Source organism: Hyperoodon ampullatus, assembly GCF_949752795.1.
Source record: "Hyperoodon ampullatus genome assembly, chromosome: 7".
Classification (NCBI taxonomy): Eukaryota; Metazoa; Chordata; class Mammalia; order Artiodactyla; family Ziphiidae; genus Hyperoodon; species Hyperoodon ampullatus.
Window position 1 is genome coordinate 18,203,392 of NC_136920.1, and position 17,603 is coordinate 18,220,994.

General features: G+C 57.3%; 1 protein-coding gene across 1 annotated transcript; it reads left to right on the forward strand.

Annotated features, from left to right (window-relative positions):
• Window positions 1–10,073: 10,073 nt before the first annotated feature.
• On the forward strand, window positions 10,074–13,283 carry TP53I11 (tumor protein p53 inducible protein 11; the record flags this gene model as incomplete). Its single annotated transcript, XM_079709562.1, has 6 exons — window positions 10,074–10,202; window positions 10,830–10,888; window positions 11,086–11,134; window positions 11,492–11,588; window positions 12,601–12,702; window positions 13,150–13,283. 6 exons carry the CDS (start codon window positions 10,074–10,076, stop codon window positions 13,281–13,283), a joined length of 570 nt encoding a protein of 189 aa, XP_079565688.1.
• Window positions 13,284–17,603: the final 4,320 nt, after the last annotated feature.

A 17,603-nucleotide genomic window follows, 5' to 3' on the forward strand; every position in this document is an offset into this window, starting at 1 on the left:
TAGCCCCCCTCTGTGTCTGCTGGAGGAAGGGCCTGCCAGTCCAGGGGTTGGGGGTGGGAGGAACAGTGGAATTGACAGTGACCTGTGATATTCACACATCGCTGAACTGTTCTTTACTTTCTTTCATTTATTGAACAAGATGTTTGTGAGGGCTAGGCCAAAAATGATTTAATGAACAAAGTGCCAGATACAGTTCTAGGCCCTGAGAGACAGCTGTGAACAAAATTAAAAGATTCTTGCCCTTCTGGAGCTGACACTTACAGTGGGGAAGGGGCAAATAACTAATAAAGTAAATAAGCAAATTATATAGTATATTGGGAGGTGAGGGGGAAAAGTTGAGTGTTGGGGGGTGTTGAGGCCAGGGGTGAGGTCGCCATTTTAAATAGGGTGGTCGGGGAGGTCTCCCTGAGGAGGTGACTTAGGAGCTAAAGTTTTGAGGGAGTGAGCTGTGCGGATAGCTTCAGGGACTAAAGATCTGGCAGAGAACAGCCTGTGCAAAGGCCCTGAGGCTGGACTGTGCCCGCTGTATTTGAGGAACTGTAAGGAGCCAGTGTAGCTAGGGTAGAGTGAGCGGGTGGGGAAGGGATAGGAGACAAGGCTGGCTGAGAGGGGATAAGCCTCCCCATTTCACAGATGAGGGAAGTGATGCTCAGAGATAGCATAAGTAACCCCAGGGCAAGCTGCCCAGGAGTGGCAGCTGCAGGGTGGGGTGCCTAATGTTCTGACTCCTAGCCCGGAATGATTTTCCCTTCACCCTGCATCTCAACCATTTATTCACAACAATGGTTGTGCCCCTCCCAAGGCCAGGCCTGGCCAAGTGCTGGGGATATGGAGGGGAGCCACACAGGCTTAGTACCCCAAGGGGCTCCATATTCTGCAGCCTGTTGCCAGCCCCCTTCCCAGGTTCCCCTTGCCTACCTGTTGTCAGTACACTCAGGGCAGCATCTTCCTCCTGAGCCTGAGTGACCCTAGTTCTCTCTCTTCCCATTTCCTTCCTGTGGCCACTCCCTTGTAAGCACCCCACTCTGTATCCACATGTGGCTTCTACAGGGGGACCTGTTCTGAAGCTGGTATGGCCAAGGGGAAAACTGAGGCAAAGAAGTTGACTTTCCTTGTCTGAAAATAAGAGCAACATTATTTTTGAGCGTTCACTATAAACAGGAGCTGTTTTAGGAGTTTTTTGTGCATCTTCTCATCAGTGGGAGGTGGGTGTCAGTATTACACCCATTTAACAGATGAGGAAACTGAGGCCCAGAGAGATAGTATCACTGGCCCAAGGCCATGCAGCTAATAAGTGGTGGAGCCAGGATATCAGCACAGGCCTTTTGAGTCATGCCAGAGGCCCCCAAACCCTAGGGGAGATGGTTAGTTCTGGACTGTGGTTCTGGCCCATCAGGGTACTGGGAAAAGTACAGGGATCTTTCTGCTTGCCTCCCCCAACTCACCCAAAGGGCAAATAACTACTTGCTTATGAAAAAGTTGGCTCAAAACAGTGGGACATCTCTTCACGGGAAACTCCCTTCCCCGCCTTCTCTCCTCCTCTCCAAGTTTCTGAGCATCTACAGGGGTGGGGGAGGTGGAAGGAGTGGGAGGGGAGAGGGATATGGCCACTGCCTTTTCCCAAGAGCTCTGGCCCCATGGGATCTGGAAGCACCAGCTGCCTTTGAGGGCCCCGATGTGGTCACTGGGCTGAGGGGGAGGCTGGCCCACTCCTGGGTTGGAAAGGACAGGAATTCTCCATGTGTTCTGCCCTTTGTGAGTGACAGTAGGGACAGAGAAGCCCCTCTTAGTGACTTCTGTGTGGCAGTGGATGGACATCCGAGGCCTGGACACCCACTTGCCTACACAGCAGTTTCAGAGGGTGAGGCCCCCAGGGATGTCCCCTCCTTCTTGCCCCTTGTCCTGCCCTGCCCTCTCACCCTCTTCAACACAGCAGGGAATGTTTATTGTTTCCGTCCCTGAGGGCTTGGAGATATTTGTGATGAAAATGTGGGCTTTCCTCTGTCCTTCTGGAAATTAGGCAGCTTCGAAAGAAAGAGAATTGGTAGAGAAATAGCAAAATGTGTGTTTCCAGAGCCAGTGAGAGAGGTGGTAGGACTTGGGGGCGGGGCAGCTTGTGCTGGGGTCTTTGCTGGAGCTGGAGTGCGGCTGGTGAGTGACAAGGTTTGGAAGCCAGATCAGGAATATCACAGCCAGGAGGGGCCCTGGAGACCGCACTTCCATTTTTCAGACGAGGAAGCTGAGTCCCAGAGTCCCGGCCCTGGCTTACCTGTGATGGCAGAATCTGTTGGTGACCTCAGCTGTCCTGTCTCCCAGCCCAGTGACTCAGGGCTCAGCCTTCCAGCTTCAGTCAAACCCTCCATTGCCAGCTCCTGTGTTCCTGGAGTTCTTGGAAATGGGGTGTGGAAATCCCTTTCTTGACTACAGAGCTTTGTCATGGGGACTGGTTTGTACCCCAGCAGGATTCGCATCGTGTTCTTTCTTCTCCGCCGCCAGTTCTACTCTGTCATCCTTGCCCTTGACACAGAGCCCTGAGCCCGGTGGTGATGCTGGTACAGAGAGAGATGGATGATGCAGCCCCGCCTTCCACTGGCTCGCCGGCTACTTGAGAGACAAGGCTGCCTAAGGCAGGCTGGCCTTTAGAATAATCGCACTCTGCTCTCGAGGGACACACTGCAAGGAAGCCCTGCCACGTGTCAGCCTCGCCTCAGCTTCTTCCCTTAGCCCGTGTACCCAGAGGAAACGCCCACTGGCAAAACCTGCACCCCAGAGGCCACTGTGATAATGTCGGTGATGCAGCTGTGTGACTTCCTAGTTTAGTCCAACCCTGCTGACAACCTAGTAAGTCAGGCATTGTCACCCCATTTACAGTGAAGGAATGGAGGCTCCAGGAAGTTAATCTGCCCAAAGACACAGGACTAAGGATGCAGAACCCAGAGATTTGGATCCTTGAGATTTGAGATTAACTCTGTCTGAGGGCTCCGGTGGAGGGTTCTGGGCTAGGGGTTCTTTAGACCCCATCTCGCCCAAGGGGCTGATGGGCTGCCCCAGGAAGGGACCACAGGAAGGATGATGCAGGCTCTGGACCCTCCAGCCCCCATGGTCCCCTTGCTGGGGCTCTCCCTGCCTCCCCTTCCCTCTGCCCAGGGCTGGGAGGCTCCGTCTCTCACTGCCCCCACTCCTGTGCTGCCTGTCCCAGACCCCATTTCCAGCTATTTTGCACCAACGTGATAACCGAACAATGGGTCTCCTTGTAGCCCTTCCCAGGTCCTGCTGGAGTCACAGGGCCTTAATCCAAGGGAGCCTGGACCCCAGGGAGGGGTTCAGATGCTGGCAACCTGCCAGGGACTTTCACGGGGAGATGTGATGGGGAAGATGGCTTAGAGCTTAGTTCTTTTTGGATGTCGTGTTCACCACACCACACCCACACCACACGCACACGTACATGTGCGCTCATGCACACGCATGCACACACACCAGCTCCTCTCTGAATATCCAGTTAGGCACAGTTAACTTAGTTTGAATTTCCGCTCTGCCACTTACCCCCAAGAGACACATACGTAAGTCACTTGGGCCTTAGTTTCCTCATCTGTAAAATGGGAGTCATAGTACAGCTGTTCTCATAGGGCTATGGGGGTTACATGGAATTCCTGGTCTAGAAGTACTTGTCCCCTGCCTCCTTTCCTTGGGGGGATGTTTTTGGGGCGTTTCTCCTTACCAGATGGGGAGGGACAGGTATGCTGCCCCTCTAGCAGAGGGTCTTGTTTGCAGAGGAAGTGGTTCTTGGCTCTGACACTCAACAGCAATGACTCCCCCCTGAATCACCACCAGAGGCTTGGCAGCTGGTGGGTGCTCTGGGCCCCAGGCCCCTTCCTCTCCCCCAGCCCCTCCTAAGCCAGCCCTCATGGTGGCACATTCTCCATGAAGGGGACAGCTCTGCAGTCCATCTGTTTCTATGGAAACCAGGCTTCCTGGGAAGGCGACAGAGGGGTTGGGAGAGGTCCTCCAGGACTGGCATGGGAAAGATGTCTCAGCCCCATCGGATCTGCTGCCAGGGCAGCGCCTGGACAGCCACCCCTTTAATATTGTTAATTGCTGTCCCTTGGGGAGTGCATACCAGGGACCAGGCCCCTCCACTGCCTTTTCTCAGTCTGTCTGATCCCAACCCTGTGAGCTAAGAAGTCGTCGTGTGGTTTCACAAATGAGGAAATGGAGGCTCAGAGAGGTTAAGTAACTTTCCTGAGGTCACAGAACAATTAAGAGAAAGAGTTGGGGGTTTGAGTCCAAGTTTGCCTCATCATTAAGTATATGCCCGCCCCCGCCCCTCCCCTGACACTTGTAACACTCCTCCCATCCCCCCATGAGCCCTTCCCTTCCTGGTCCAATCTCGAGGCTCTGCTTGGCCTCTGTGCCATCATGGCCCCTTCTGTCTTGCCGCCGCCGCTAGGAGCTCTTGGGGATGTTCTTTTCTGGCCTCAGATGAGGAAGGAGGAAGGGGCTACACGGGGTCAGATCTTGGCGAGCAGGGGGCCTCGAAACCCTTCCCCCAACTTTACTTTGTCCCCGATTTTTGTTGAGCTCCTCCCACGCCTGGAGCTGTCCAGGCCAAGTGAACAAAACCATCAGTAACCCCTGCCCCGTGGCACTCACCTAGAGATGGCTGCAGCTCTCTGAGGTGGTAGTGGGGTCTCACCCAACCTCCAGTCATTTCCTGGGCACCCCAGATGCCAGGGAAAACCCCACCTACTCTCCTGGAGTCTTCAGCACCCCCTGACCTGCTTGCGCACGGTCACCTGGCCAGAGGAGGTACCAGATTGGACCCCAGCTCTGCCTGACCACAAAGCTCCTTCCCTGCTCTCCTGTGTCACCAGCTCACGTGTGGCCTGGGGCAGAGCTTGCTGCTCTGGGCCTCAGCTCTCTGGCCTGTCCGGCGTGTGTGTGGAGCAGAAAGTCCCCTTGGGCCCTGCCAGCTCTAACTGAGTGTGACCCTGAGTGTTGTGGGTAGAGGTAGGGAGACCTGCTTGCCTTGGCCTGACCGTCCCTCATTCGCCTCTGCTGCCAAAGTGCCTCTGTGTCCCAGCGGGGCCAGCGGGGAGGTTCTCAGGTGGGCACCATACCAGCCCTGCCTTCAGATCACTGGGTCTCGGGGAGGCCAGCTGGCCCTGAAATGATGAGGAGGATGGGCCGGAAGTGGCCCTGGCCGCCACTGAGGGTCCAGAGAAGGGGGGGACACTGTGCCCTGGGAAGGCTCCCTGGAGGAGGGGGCGTGCAAAGACCCTGAGGAACGGGGGGCATTGGGATGAAGGGAGTGGAAGGCAGTGGTTCAGAAGGGAGAACAACTGTTCAAAGGACAGTGATTTCCCAGTTTATTGGGAATTGAGGTCAGAGAGGCTGGCCAGGAGCAGAATGCAGAGGATCGTGAACGCTGGGTCTGGGGGCTGCAGCCACATTTTCCCTTCTCCTTGCCTGGCAGGGCCTCCCAAGTGAGCATCTAGGAGCAAGGGCAGCCCTCCTCCCAGCCCTTCCCCTAGCCTTGGGCATCCTGGCACCAGCCTGGCACCCGGGGAGCCCTGGGGGCCCTTCAGGAGGCATTGGGGCCTGGGAAAGGAAGCATGACGGCTGTGACAGGCAGGCTTTTTCCACTGTGCACGGCTGAGTGAGCAGAGGGAAGGAGAAGGGGTGGGGCCCTGCCTGGCTCCGGGCAGGGCACTTTGCCACAAGGTATCACCTGTTATCTCTCTCCTCCAACCCTTCTGCAGAGTGGACCTTCTCATCAGCCCCATTGCACAGGGGCAGAAACTGAGGCTGGGAGAGCTGCGGTGTCCTACAGAAGCAGGATTTGAACCCAGGTCTGGCTGTCCCAAAGCCAGTGTTCAGCTGGGGTACAAGGAGGGAGCGGGGGAGCTGTCCTCTGTCCTCTCTTAGGTTGAAATGGGGCCAGTCCTACCTGGAGTGACCTTGAAAGGGAGGAAAGTTCATGGGCAGATCAGAGGGGGTGTGTGGTGTGTCTCGGCGGTGGGGTGCTTAGGGGCTGCTGTGCGCACACGTGCGTGTGTGTGTGTATGTGAGTGTGTGAGTGTGGCAGCTGCCCGCCTGCCCTCTCCAGGTGGGGTCCAGTCCTGCGGATGAAGGAGCAATAGGACTCAGGGCTCAGAGCACTTCACTCTGTAGGGCCAGGTGCTGGGGACCCTGCTCCCTGGAGATGACGTTTAAGATCTCACTTTCCCTGGGAGGCTGTAGGGCCCTTTGTTGGTGGTGAGCTTGCTGCTGGGCTCTGGGCTCTGTGTACGGCCGCAGTGGGTCCCATCAGGTACCTGATGGCTGTGCCTGAGTGATACCGGACATCAAATGGAGCCCAGGACCCCGTAGCCCCCCTTCTGTACCAGCCCTGGGCCTGTGGTGCCGAGGGGAGCACTGTGTCTGTGTTGGTGGGGAGGGACCATCGGGCAGAGGAAGGCAGCCGACCCTCTGAGCAGGGGTCGCTGACACAGCCCAGGCCTGGTGTGCTGTGGCCCGAGTGTCAGCCTTACGCCATGGGATTGAGGTCTGGGGGCTTTGCCCAAGGGGTGGAGACGTTAGGAAATGCTACTTAGGCCCCTCTCCTGATCCTCCCTGGCCTCCACCCCAGAGCCCCTGCTACATGGGGGACGTGGGGAGGAAGGGGTGTCTGTGTCTAAGTGCCCGTCTCAACCAAGCACTTGGTACGGGCGAGGCACTACCCTACGCTCTTCACGGAGGTCACATCTTGTATTCTCACAGCATCCCTATGAGGGAAGACCCTTTGCTTCCCCAACTATGGATGGGGTGACTGAGGCACAGAGAGTGTAAGTGACTTGCCCACAGGCACACAGCTAAGAAGTGGTAGCCCTGGGATTTGAACTCAGAGAGTATGGCTTCTAGAGCTAAGCTCTTCTGGCTTTAGCAGTTAGCTGGCACTTTATAAAATACTTTCTGTCCATTATTTTGTTTCTGCTTTGACCAGGCCTAGGGAAGACGTAAGGATTGTTGTTTCCATCTCACAGATGAGAAGACTGGGGCTCAGAGAATCAACTTACTCTGATTCGTGCCTGACAGATCAACATCCCTGTCCCCATGCAGGCTGTAAGCTACTTAAGGGCAGGGACCCAGTCCCACCACCCCTACATGGCTCACAGCACATCCTCACTAAATGCAGTCCTTTCATTTAAATGTGTAGGTGCTGTGCTGCGTGCTCTTGACCAAGCTTCTCCTTTTGCCCCTGGATCTCGAGGAGCTGGGAATTACAGCTCCATTTCACAGATGGGGAAAACTGAGGCTCAGAGCAGTGTGACTTGTCCACTAAACATAGGCAGTAAGGGACACAGCAGGACTGAGTCAGGCAACCTGGCTGGCCTGGGTGAGAAGGATTAAAACACTATGGAGACCTATATGAAGGGCTAAAGTCAAGTCTGAGCATACCTGGTGCTGGCGAGGATGGGGAGGAATGGGAACACTCGTGCATTGTGGGGAAACGGAAATGGTTCACTGCTCTGGAAAGCAGTCTGTCACCTTCTTCTAGAGTTAAACATAGATTTACCATATAACTCAATATAATTCCACGCCCAGGTATTTACCTTCGAGAAATGAAAACTCATGGTCACACCAAAACCTGCACATGAATGTTTATAGCAGCTCTATTCATAATTGTCAAACTCTGAAACAACTCAGATGTCCTTCAGTGAGTGACAGGGTAAACAAACTGGTACGTTGACGCCAGGTACTGGTACATTGATTCCCACTCTCCTGCCGAGAGGAAGGGAACGTCCATATACACAGCAGCCTGCATGAGTCTCAAAGGTATGATGCTGAATGAAAGAAGCCGGTATCCACGGTTATATACTACATGATTCCATTTATGTAACACATTTGAAAAAACAGAAACAAAACTATAGTGGCAGACAACAGATCGGCGGTTGCCTGGGGTTAGGTGTGAGTGGAGGGTCTGACTGGTGATGCAGCTGCCCTGGGTCCTGATTTGGAGGCGGTGGTTGCCTGGATCTATACATGTGCTAAGATTCATATGACTACAGACCCCAAAGAAGGTTCATTTCACTGTATGCAAATTAAAAAATAGAAGGCCAGAGAGGAGGCCGGAAGAGGAAGGGTGGCGACCAGCCTGCCTGGTGCTTCCTTCATGGAGGGATGGGTGAGGGGCCAATGGCTTGCTGGCTCCCTGGGGGCAGCCTCCCACGGGTCCACCTGGCAAGTGGGAGGGAAGCCAGGCTGATTATAGCTTCTACCTGGATTCACCAGAAGGTGGTAGCAAGCAGCTGAGGTGTTGTGACAGTGCCCGGGCCCCCCCGAGGAGCCTGGTTAAACCCTCGCTGCCCCGGGTGGCTGCCCCCGCTGATCAGCATCAGCCAGTTCATTGAGCTGCCTTCCTGGTCACCACCAGCCGCCGCCTCCCATTCCCCGGGATGTATATACGTGGGAGAGGAAAGCATAGCTGCCCCTGTTTTACAGGTGAGGAGCTAGGCCAGGGGGCTTAGGAGGGACGTGGGGCCTGGACGTTACTCACTGAAGACCTCCAGTAATGACCTTGGCCATTATTTCCAAACTCGAGCTGGTATGCTCCCTGCCCAGTTCATCCAGTGTAAAGCCATGTTATCCAAACCCCCCACCGTTTGATTCTTTGTTCTGATGTTTATTTGCTGGGTGCTTTATTTTGTTCTAAGACACTGGGTCTTAGTGTCTTAGAGGCTGGAAAACTGGAGGTGACCTGGGGACACTTCTGTGCCCTGCCTCTGGCTGGGGCTGAGAGGGTGAGACTTGCTGGGGGCCACACAAAGACCTGAGTCTGATGCCTGGTTGGGGGGTCCAGCAAGCTCACCTCAGGTCCCTGGTTGAGGGACAGGCAACTTCTGAGCCTTGTCTGTTATCGGGGGTGGTTTTCCTACCTTGCTGGAGAGTAGCTGTGGGTGGGAAAGAGGTGCACGGATATGGGAGGCACCTAGCACTGGTGCGGCACGTGATAGGGTGGGGATACTACCATTTTTCAATCCGGTCTTCTATCGAACCTCATTGAACTTGGTTTTCTCAGCTGTATGATGGGTGTAAATAGTACCCATCTTGCAGGGTGGCTGTGATCAGAGGAGCCCCCTCAGGGCCAGCTTCTGCAAGCCTTTACCTCACTGTGATTTACACTGTTGTCTCCTCCACATAGATTTTGTGCTGACTGAAGGTCAGGACGGCCACTCAACTCACATCAGCGTCTCCACTGCCCGGCACACAGTAGGTGCTCAAGAGCTGGTCTGAGGTGGAGCTGGGGGGAGGCTGGAGGTTGGGGGCCATCAAGGATCGTGGGCAGACCTGGGGGGCGGTGAGGGGAGAGCAGGGAGGGGCAAGGCCAAAACTGCTGCCACAGAGCCCTGCCAACTCTCCTGGCCATCCCTCCTCTGGCTCAGCTGGGTCCTGGGGTCACCCGCTCCCCTTGTTTTCAGTTCTGGCAGGTTAGAGGGAGGTTGTCTGGGAGGGTGGGTGGGAGGGCTTGCTGGGCAGGGGAATTGTCTGGGCAAAAGTTCAATGGCGCCTGGACTCCAGAACTCAGGAGCCCTACCCAGGCTTGGGTAGACCCTTCCCTCTTCTGGCAAGGCTGACCCAGACCCCAGTTTGCCCCCTACCCCCAGGAACCTTTGGGTACAGTCTATCCAGGCCTGAATGCCTTGTCCTGGGCCTATACCTCCTCCAGGGCTGTCTGTAAGGCTCCCTCCGGCCTGGTCGTCTGGGGTGTGCCACATCCACTTAGGCCAGACGGCTGGAAGGCCTTAGGACCATCTGCCCTAACGCATTTTACAGATGAGGAAGCTGAGGCCAGGAGAGGGCAGTGACTTGACCCTTTTAATCACACAGTCGGGTGGTTAGGGAGCCCAGTACTGAACCTGGGCCCTCAGATTCCTCCTCCAGTGTCCACCTGCTGCCCCAGGTTGAGGGGAAGGCCTCCCCAGGCCCTGGGCTGGGGTCTGGCTGCCCTCTGACATCTAGAAGCTGGGCAGGACCCGTGGCTGAGGCTGGTGTCTCCCTGCAGCCCTCCTACAGAGGTCGGGCTCCAGGACAAGATGGCAGCCAAGCAGCCCCCACCTCTCATGAAGAAGCACAGCCAGACGGACCTTGTGAGCCGCCTGAAGACCCGCAAGATCCTTGGCGTGGGCGGGGAGGATGACGATGGGGAGGTCCACCGCTCCAAGGTGGGTAGAGCTCGGAGGAGGGGCCTTGAACCAGCCACATGGGGGTCTGCCTTGAGCACCAATTTGGGGAGGCAGATCTGGCCCACTGTTTGGGGAGAAGAATAGCTGAGACCCATTACAGCTGCAGGGAGCACCCAGATTTAGCTCATATTTTCTAGAAGTCTAATGGATATGTCAGAGGAATAGTAGCAATAATGAAAATGGATCGTTAGAATTAGTTGAGTGCTTATTATTTGCTTGTTATGGCACCAGCTACTTTATAAGCATTATTTACCCTGGGAGATGTAGGGTCAGTTATTAACCCATTTTATAGATGAGGAAACTGAGACTCAGAGAGGTTAAGGACTTCCCCAGGGCCAAACCAATAAGTGGCAGAGCCAGCCTTCAAGCCCACATCTGGCAGACCTCTGAGCTTTCATCCTCAGCCACTGTATTTTCAGCTTCCCATAAGCCCCGGTGTCAACAGGAGGAAGAGAGGGTGTGCCTCAGTGTGACCCTCCCAGCCTGGGTGACCCTTTGGCTAAGCAGAGCCACCTGGGCATCCAGGGGCCTCTGGGAGGGGGTGAGTAGACTGGGCAGGCAGAGCTGCCTTCAGCCTGGTTGCCTCTGACCCCTCTGTGTCCACAGATCAGCCAGGTCTTGGGCAATGAGATGAAGTTTGCTGTTCGGGAGCCTTTGGGCCTCAGGTGAGCATTACGAGTTTGGTGGGGGGCAGGGCTAGGGGGAGGGGCTCATCAGCCTTGCCCCTGTGTAGTCTTGTCTTTGGTTACATCCCGTCAAATTCCCTCCCCCAGACCAGCCATCCCTGGGCATCTTGGCTGGAGAGGGGCCTGGGGTGGCAGCAAGGGGTCTGGCTCTGACCTTCCTCTCCACGCCTCCCCAGGCTCTGGCAGTTTGTTTCTGCTGTGCTCTTCTCCGGCATTGCCATCATGGTGAGTCCCTGCCCCACCCCTGGGACCTGGCCCCCGCCCCTGCCCTGGGACCCCTGCTGCCTTTCTCCGCACGGCCATCAAATCGAAGCCCCATCTGTCCAGACTCTCTGGCTGCCTCCATGACCTGTCCTCCTGACACTTATCCCCACCTGTGCCCTGCCCTGGAGCATCCTAGCTCCCATGGTCCTTGGTCCCACCTCCTTGTCCCTGGAACCTCAGATCTTCTGTCCTGGTAGGGAGGGGTCAGGGTCAGTCAGTGTCCTGACCCTGGACTGCTACTGGGGAAAGGAAGGAGATGTCCAGGGGAAGTTTCTACAGTGAGCGCCTCACCCTGAGCCTCCTGCCCGCTGTCCACAGGCCCTCACCTTTCCCGACCAGCTCTATGATGCAGTCTTTGACGGAGCGCAGGTGACCAGCAAGACCCCCATCCGCCTCTATGGCGGCGCCCTCCTCAGTGAGTATTGCTGGGGCAGACTCTGGGGAGGTGATAGGCAGCCGAGGGACCAATAGGGGCTGAGGGAACATGGGGAGGCTTCTTTGTGCAGGGGCTCCCCTTCTCAGAACCCACGCTTCAGCCAACAAGTCTGTCTCTGCTGGGTGTGTGCTGCCATCTTGTGGCCACTGGTAGAATGTCCCCAGGGGATTGGGACTGTCTTTAGCCTCATCTGGGACAAAGCACTTATTGAGTGCCTGCTGTGTGCAGTGCACCACCTGGGCATTGGGGTAGAGAAATGAAAGAAGCCCAGGCTCCGCCCTCCAGGGCCTCACAGCCCAGAGGAGGAGGCAAAATCAACACAGTGTCTGTAAAACCCTCGCCCTTGGACCGCCCATTTGAACCACTTCTGTTTCCTCTCCAACCTGAGTCACACGCAGCAGTGCCTGTTAGGAAGCTAAATGACAGCATTTAAAACCCAGCACTGGGGGTGTCCCTTCTCTTCTCCAAAACATTCTATGGCTCCCTATTACCCGCAGACTGAAGTCCCAGCTCCTTCCGGTCTCTGATATTCAGGGTCATCTGTGGGGTGGATCCAGCCTGCCTTCCAAACCTCCCTCCCCCACATCCCACGGTGGGCCCCGGACTCCAGCCGCACCTCCTGAGGCCCAGTCCCCCGTTTCAGAAGGCCTCCACGACTTTGCAACGCAGTTTCCCAAGCCTTGTGCCAGTTTCACTTTTACTCCACCTTCAAGGGCCAGCGCCAGTAGCTCTGGGGTGGGGTTGCGGGGTGGGGACTGGGACAGCTTCAGGCCCTTCAGCCACGCAATGGGAGAGCTAGTGTTACGGGGTTATGGGTCAGGCTGGATGACGGATGAGTTTTAATTTGAGCAGTGGGAGTGGGGGCAGGGCGTGTCCGGGATCCTGGCTACTTTGTCAAAGGGAGGAGGACCAGGCCCCCTGCCCGTCCCACAAGAGGGCGGGTGGGTCAGACTACTCCGCCCCCCACTCCTCTCTTTGTCCCCCACCCCAGGCATCTCCCTGATCATGTGGAACGCTCTCTACACGGCTGAGAAGGTCATCATCCGATGGACTCTGCTCACCGAAGCCTGCTACTTCTCGGTCCAGTTCTTGGGTGAGTCCTGAGGTGGGCAGTGATGGGGAGGCTGATGGGGTACAGGGTGCGGGCAGCTTGGCCCCTGGCCTCCCAACTCTTGCCACTTGTTTTCTGGGAAGTGATGAAAACCTGTGCGAGGGGGAGGGACTCGTGTGGCTGGGTTGACCTGTACACCTGCACACCTGTACTCACGCAGCTGGTATGTGCCTGTATCCTCATGCATACACGCCCGTGCACCCACAATCCACTGCTCACTTGTGGACCCAGCACAGGTGTGATGGCACACACCCAGTTCTGCCCACATGATCGCCCCCCATACCTACCGCGGCTGGGCAGCTGATAGGATGCCCCAGCTCAGGGCGGGGGCCAGTCAGGCAGCCACCCTGGGGCCCATGGCATCCCGTGCTGCGGGTAAGGGATATCCCCACCTCTGACCTGTGTCCCCTCCTGGCCTCTCTCCCACAGTGGTCACTGCCACGCTAGCCGAGACGGGCCTCGTGTCCCTAGGGATCCTGCTGCTCCTGGCCAGCCGCCTCCTTTTTGTCGCCATCTGCGTTTACTACTATTACCAAGTCGGCCGAAAACCCAAGAAAGTGTAGCCGCCCGCCGGGCCAGGGGCCCCTCTGGGGCAGGGAGGCCTGGGGACCTCGGGTTCCCTTTGGTTCCGGAAGGCAGGAAGGACCCTGCCCCAGGCAGGCAGGAGTGGCCGCCTTCCTCTCCTCCTGGGCCCTCAGGTTTGGGGAGGGATGGAGCCTCTGCACCCCATCCTTCCCCCCACACGGTGACGCTTCCTGTTCATGGGTCTCTCGGCCTCTGGATCCCCTGGACAGATGCTCAAGGAAGAGCCTGAGTCACAGGCATCCGGCCAAGGCCAGGCTCCTGCCCCTCTGTCACAAGACCCTTCTTTCCTGAGAGGCTGTGGACTGCCTCCTTGTTCTCGCCCAGGCCCCCAGCCAGCCTAGTGCCCAAGCAGCCGAACTTGGCTTCTGCTCATGCCTGGAAAACCTTAGAATTTGACCCCGGGCCCCTTCCCTTCCATGCGGGCGCTCTCCACATGTAGGAGACCCTCTGCCCCCTAAACACACAGCACAGCTGCGGGCTGGCAGGCGGGGGTCCGCCTTTGACCCCTGGCACCTCCCCTTCCGCCTTCTGTGAGGTGGGCTGCAGGTCGCAGGGCCCTGTGCTCAGCCCCGGCCGCCACGGCCTCTCCTCGGGCCTCGCTCTTGGTTGCTCTGCCTCCACCCAGCTCCTGGAGGCCCCTAGGTGCCCCCTCTCCCAACTGGCCTGGGTCCAGAGTCTGCCAAGGGCCTCAGCCACAGGCCGGCCCTGACAGATGGACACCTGGGTAACCCCAGATGGCGGCCACCTGTAAGTGACGGGGTTTGTGGATGAGGAAGAGAGAGAAGCATGTCTTCATCACTTGGCGTGTCCTCCAGGGTCCGAGGTGCACCTGACTCAGCCTCCTTACCCCCCTCCCCAGGGTGCTGCCCTCTGGCCCTCTGGCCTGGGGTGCCTCTGAGGCCCGGCTGGGTAGGACTGGGTGCCCTTCAAGCTCAGCAGGGGCAAAAAATAGAAATATTTCAGCAAGCCGCCTCCTCTCATGCCCAGCCCCCATCAAATGCCCTGGAGGAGGCCAACAGCTGGCTCCCTCAGAGATGAAGACCCCTGCAGGCCCAGCAGCCTGTGTGCCCCCCGTGAGTCCTTTAACCAATGCCCCCCTTCCCTCTGGCACCCCAGGAATGGCAGCCCCCATGTCCTGGGGACAGACGTGGAGAGAAGCAGCCCCGGCCCCAGACTTGCTTCCCGTCTTGGAAAAGAGCGTTTGGGGGTGAGATGGTTGGTCCTTAGGTGCAGCCCAGCTCTGGCTGCTGCGCCCTGGGCCCGGGCCCTGCCTGCGCTGGGCCTCGCTGCCCTCCCGCGTGCCCAGCTGTCCCTGCAGCCACACGTCCAGGGACACAGCCTGTGCCCAACGGAGCACGGCACCGCCGCTGTTAACACAGCCGAGGAGAGAGGCCCAGCGGGTTGGGCGCCCAAGGCTGTGCTGCTGGTAACCGCGGCCGAGCGGGAGGGAGGCTAGACACTAAGGAGGGGCCGTCCTCTCCTGGCCTCCACCTCTCGAGGCTGAAGTTCGTGCCTCTTCGCAGAATCCTGCCCCCAACCGCCGAGCCCCAGGCAGGCCCAGAGCCACGGCAGCCTTTGGGAAGTGGTACTAGCTGCTGGGCAGTGCCCCCAAGCCAAGGCATGTCCTCTGAGCTGACCCATGCTTCTTGAGGCCTGGCTAGCACGCCGCCAAGCCGTGGATGGTCCGTCCTAAGGACCGCTGGGCTTGGTGGATAGATTTCCCCCCGGGAGGCTAGCAGGGCAGAGGGAAGTCTGGGCGCTGGAGCCGGGCTTTGTGCCGGGCGTCCGCGGGGGCTGAGCCAGCCAAGCTGAGGGAGGGTGGCAGGACCTTGTCCCCGGCGGTGGTAATGCGGGCCTGCCGGGACGATGCTGTCCTGGTTCTGTCCCTCCTAAAGGTTTGGGAGAACCCAGAATGCCCCTTCCCCGGTTCACTTGCCAGCCTCCTGCCTTGGCCCAGCTTCCCCACCCTGCCCCCAAACCAAGACCACCTTTCCTCACGGTCACTATTTATTCTTCGTTCCTTTCTCTTTTTGTAAGAAACAGTCACAAAAACCAGTGCAAAACCATCAGTGTGGGCGTCCTGCTTTATATTACAAAAACTCCTCCTGATCTAGAATATAAAAAAGGGAAGCTCACAGGAAATAAACTTGATAAATTAGCTCTGCTACCTACGGCAAGGAACACTTAGAGTTTTCAAAATAGACTTTCGACATAGGACCCACCAGGGAGGGGAAGAGGGGGCTTCTAGGGAGATGGGGGTGCTGGGCCTCGGCCGGTTTGGGGGATCCTGTCTGGGGCCCTTAGGCATGGAGAGGAGAGGGGACAAGGGAGGCTGGGGAGGGGCCCCAGTGCCCAGCCACTAAGCAGGGAAGGTGGCCTTCGGTGCTGGGCGGGGTATGTGACCAAGTGCAAGGTCTCCCTTGGCACCTGGCCTGTTAGCGGGGTCAGGAAGTCTCAGCACAGAGACTTCCTACCCTCCCGCCTCCCCCAGCAGCCCCAAATTGCCATCTGCACCTATTATGGGCTGCTGCCGCTGGCCTTTGCCTTCTCGTGCCCCCTCAGAATGGCCGCTGGGAGCCTTGAAATAGCTGCACAGCCTGCGTTAATGCTACAGAGCAGAGACGCCTGCTTCCCCTTTCCAGCCCCAGAATGTCGTCAGCGGGGGCAGATCAGGGCTCCTTGGCCCCTTTCTGGAGAGCCCTTGGGGATGAGAGTCTTACATATGCCCTCAAACCTGCCTCACCCAGGTGTTCCTCCATGACCAGCCTTTCTTCTTGGGGGCCTGGAGGGGGTGGTGCCCGATGCCCGGCTCTTCTTACCTTGAAGGCCCCAGATTCTCCTGGGCAGTGGGGACCAGATGGGGCCCTGACGCCTGGGGAACCCCTGGACCGAAGTCACGCAGCTGCCCAATTTGACCCTAAGCCCTGACTAGCCAGCCTTTTTTTTGTCAACCACACGCCAGCCCTTTGCCTCTGCCAGGAAGTTGGAGCCAATTTGTGAGTGGTCTAGAGACCTGCGCTGGGGTACAAGCTGCACGGCCCCCTCGGTCCTGGGGTTGCCCAGTCGCTAGGGAGTTCATAACATCACTTATGGAATTGCCAGGGCAGACTGATACAGGGACAATATGGAAAGACCCAGCCCACAATGGGCCAGGACTGGTGAGGACAGCAGGGTGAGTGCAAGGGGGAAGGGGAGAAATGGGGGGAGGATCAAACCAAATCTTTACAGCAGGCACAGAGCTCTGGCTGCATCTCAGGAGGGGGTTGGTGGCAGAGCAGGGGAGCACCGGGCTCTAGGCCACTGCTGTGTCTCCCAGTGCCTGGAAAGCTGGAGGGGAGGCTGGAAGCTGGCACAGGGCCTTTGAGATAGAATGGGCTCTTCCCAGACCCCGAAGAGGGACAATGAAAAGAGGAGAGCAGGCACCATACTGTCCCTTCCACACCCATCCCTCAACAAGCTTGAGCTGTTTGGCAGACATCACTAATCAAGATTACACTGTCCTCCCCCACTGAGCCCAGACCAAGCCTCAGATTCTCCGCACAGCCTCTGGCAGCCACTCTTGATTGATCAGGGTCGAGGCATCTTGCAATACATTTGCTAACACTGGTCTAGAATTTGAGACCTGCATATGAGGGGCTGATTTGTGGGTGCTGTGTGGGTGTGAGTGAGTCTGTGGGGGAACCTCTCCCTGCCAGATCCTGGAGGAAGCACTCAGAAATGCGCTATGGACAGCGAAGGGACAGGAAAACCGTGTCACGGCAGAAATGATGAGGTGCCCTGGGGTTCTTTAGCCCGGAAATAACAGGGCTCGGGGGGACAACGTGTGGCCTTAATGCTTCGGGAAGGAGAGAGAGCAAGTGGGATGCCATGGACAGAACCACAGAAAACAGAAACCTCTTCCGTGTATTGAGCTGGTGCTAAAGTCAGAGCAGTCCAAAGAGAAGCCTGTCTTGGGAGGTAGTAGGCTCCCCGTCCTTGGAGGTATGCAAGAAGAAGGTGGAGAAGTCTTGGCAGGGATCTTGTAGAAGACACCTGAGTGGCAGTTCTGAGTGAGGAGAGGAGAACCGGATGATCTTGGGGTTCCTTCCAGCCCTGGGGGCCAGGGAATTGGTGGAGTTGGTGGAGGAAAGGTGGGCAGTGTAGAAAACAGGCTGTGGTGTGTGTGCACATGTGTGTGTTCCTGGGACTTAGAGAAAAGTGTGGGGAGGTGGCAGGGAGGGCAGGGAGGGCAGAGTCCAGAATTTTCTTAGCTGTGGAGCCGGGAAGAGGCAATTCCTGACCAGCTTGCCCGCTGTCTT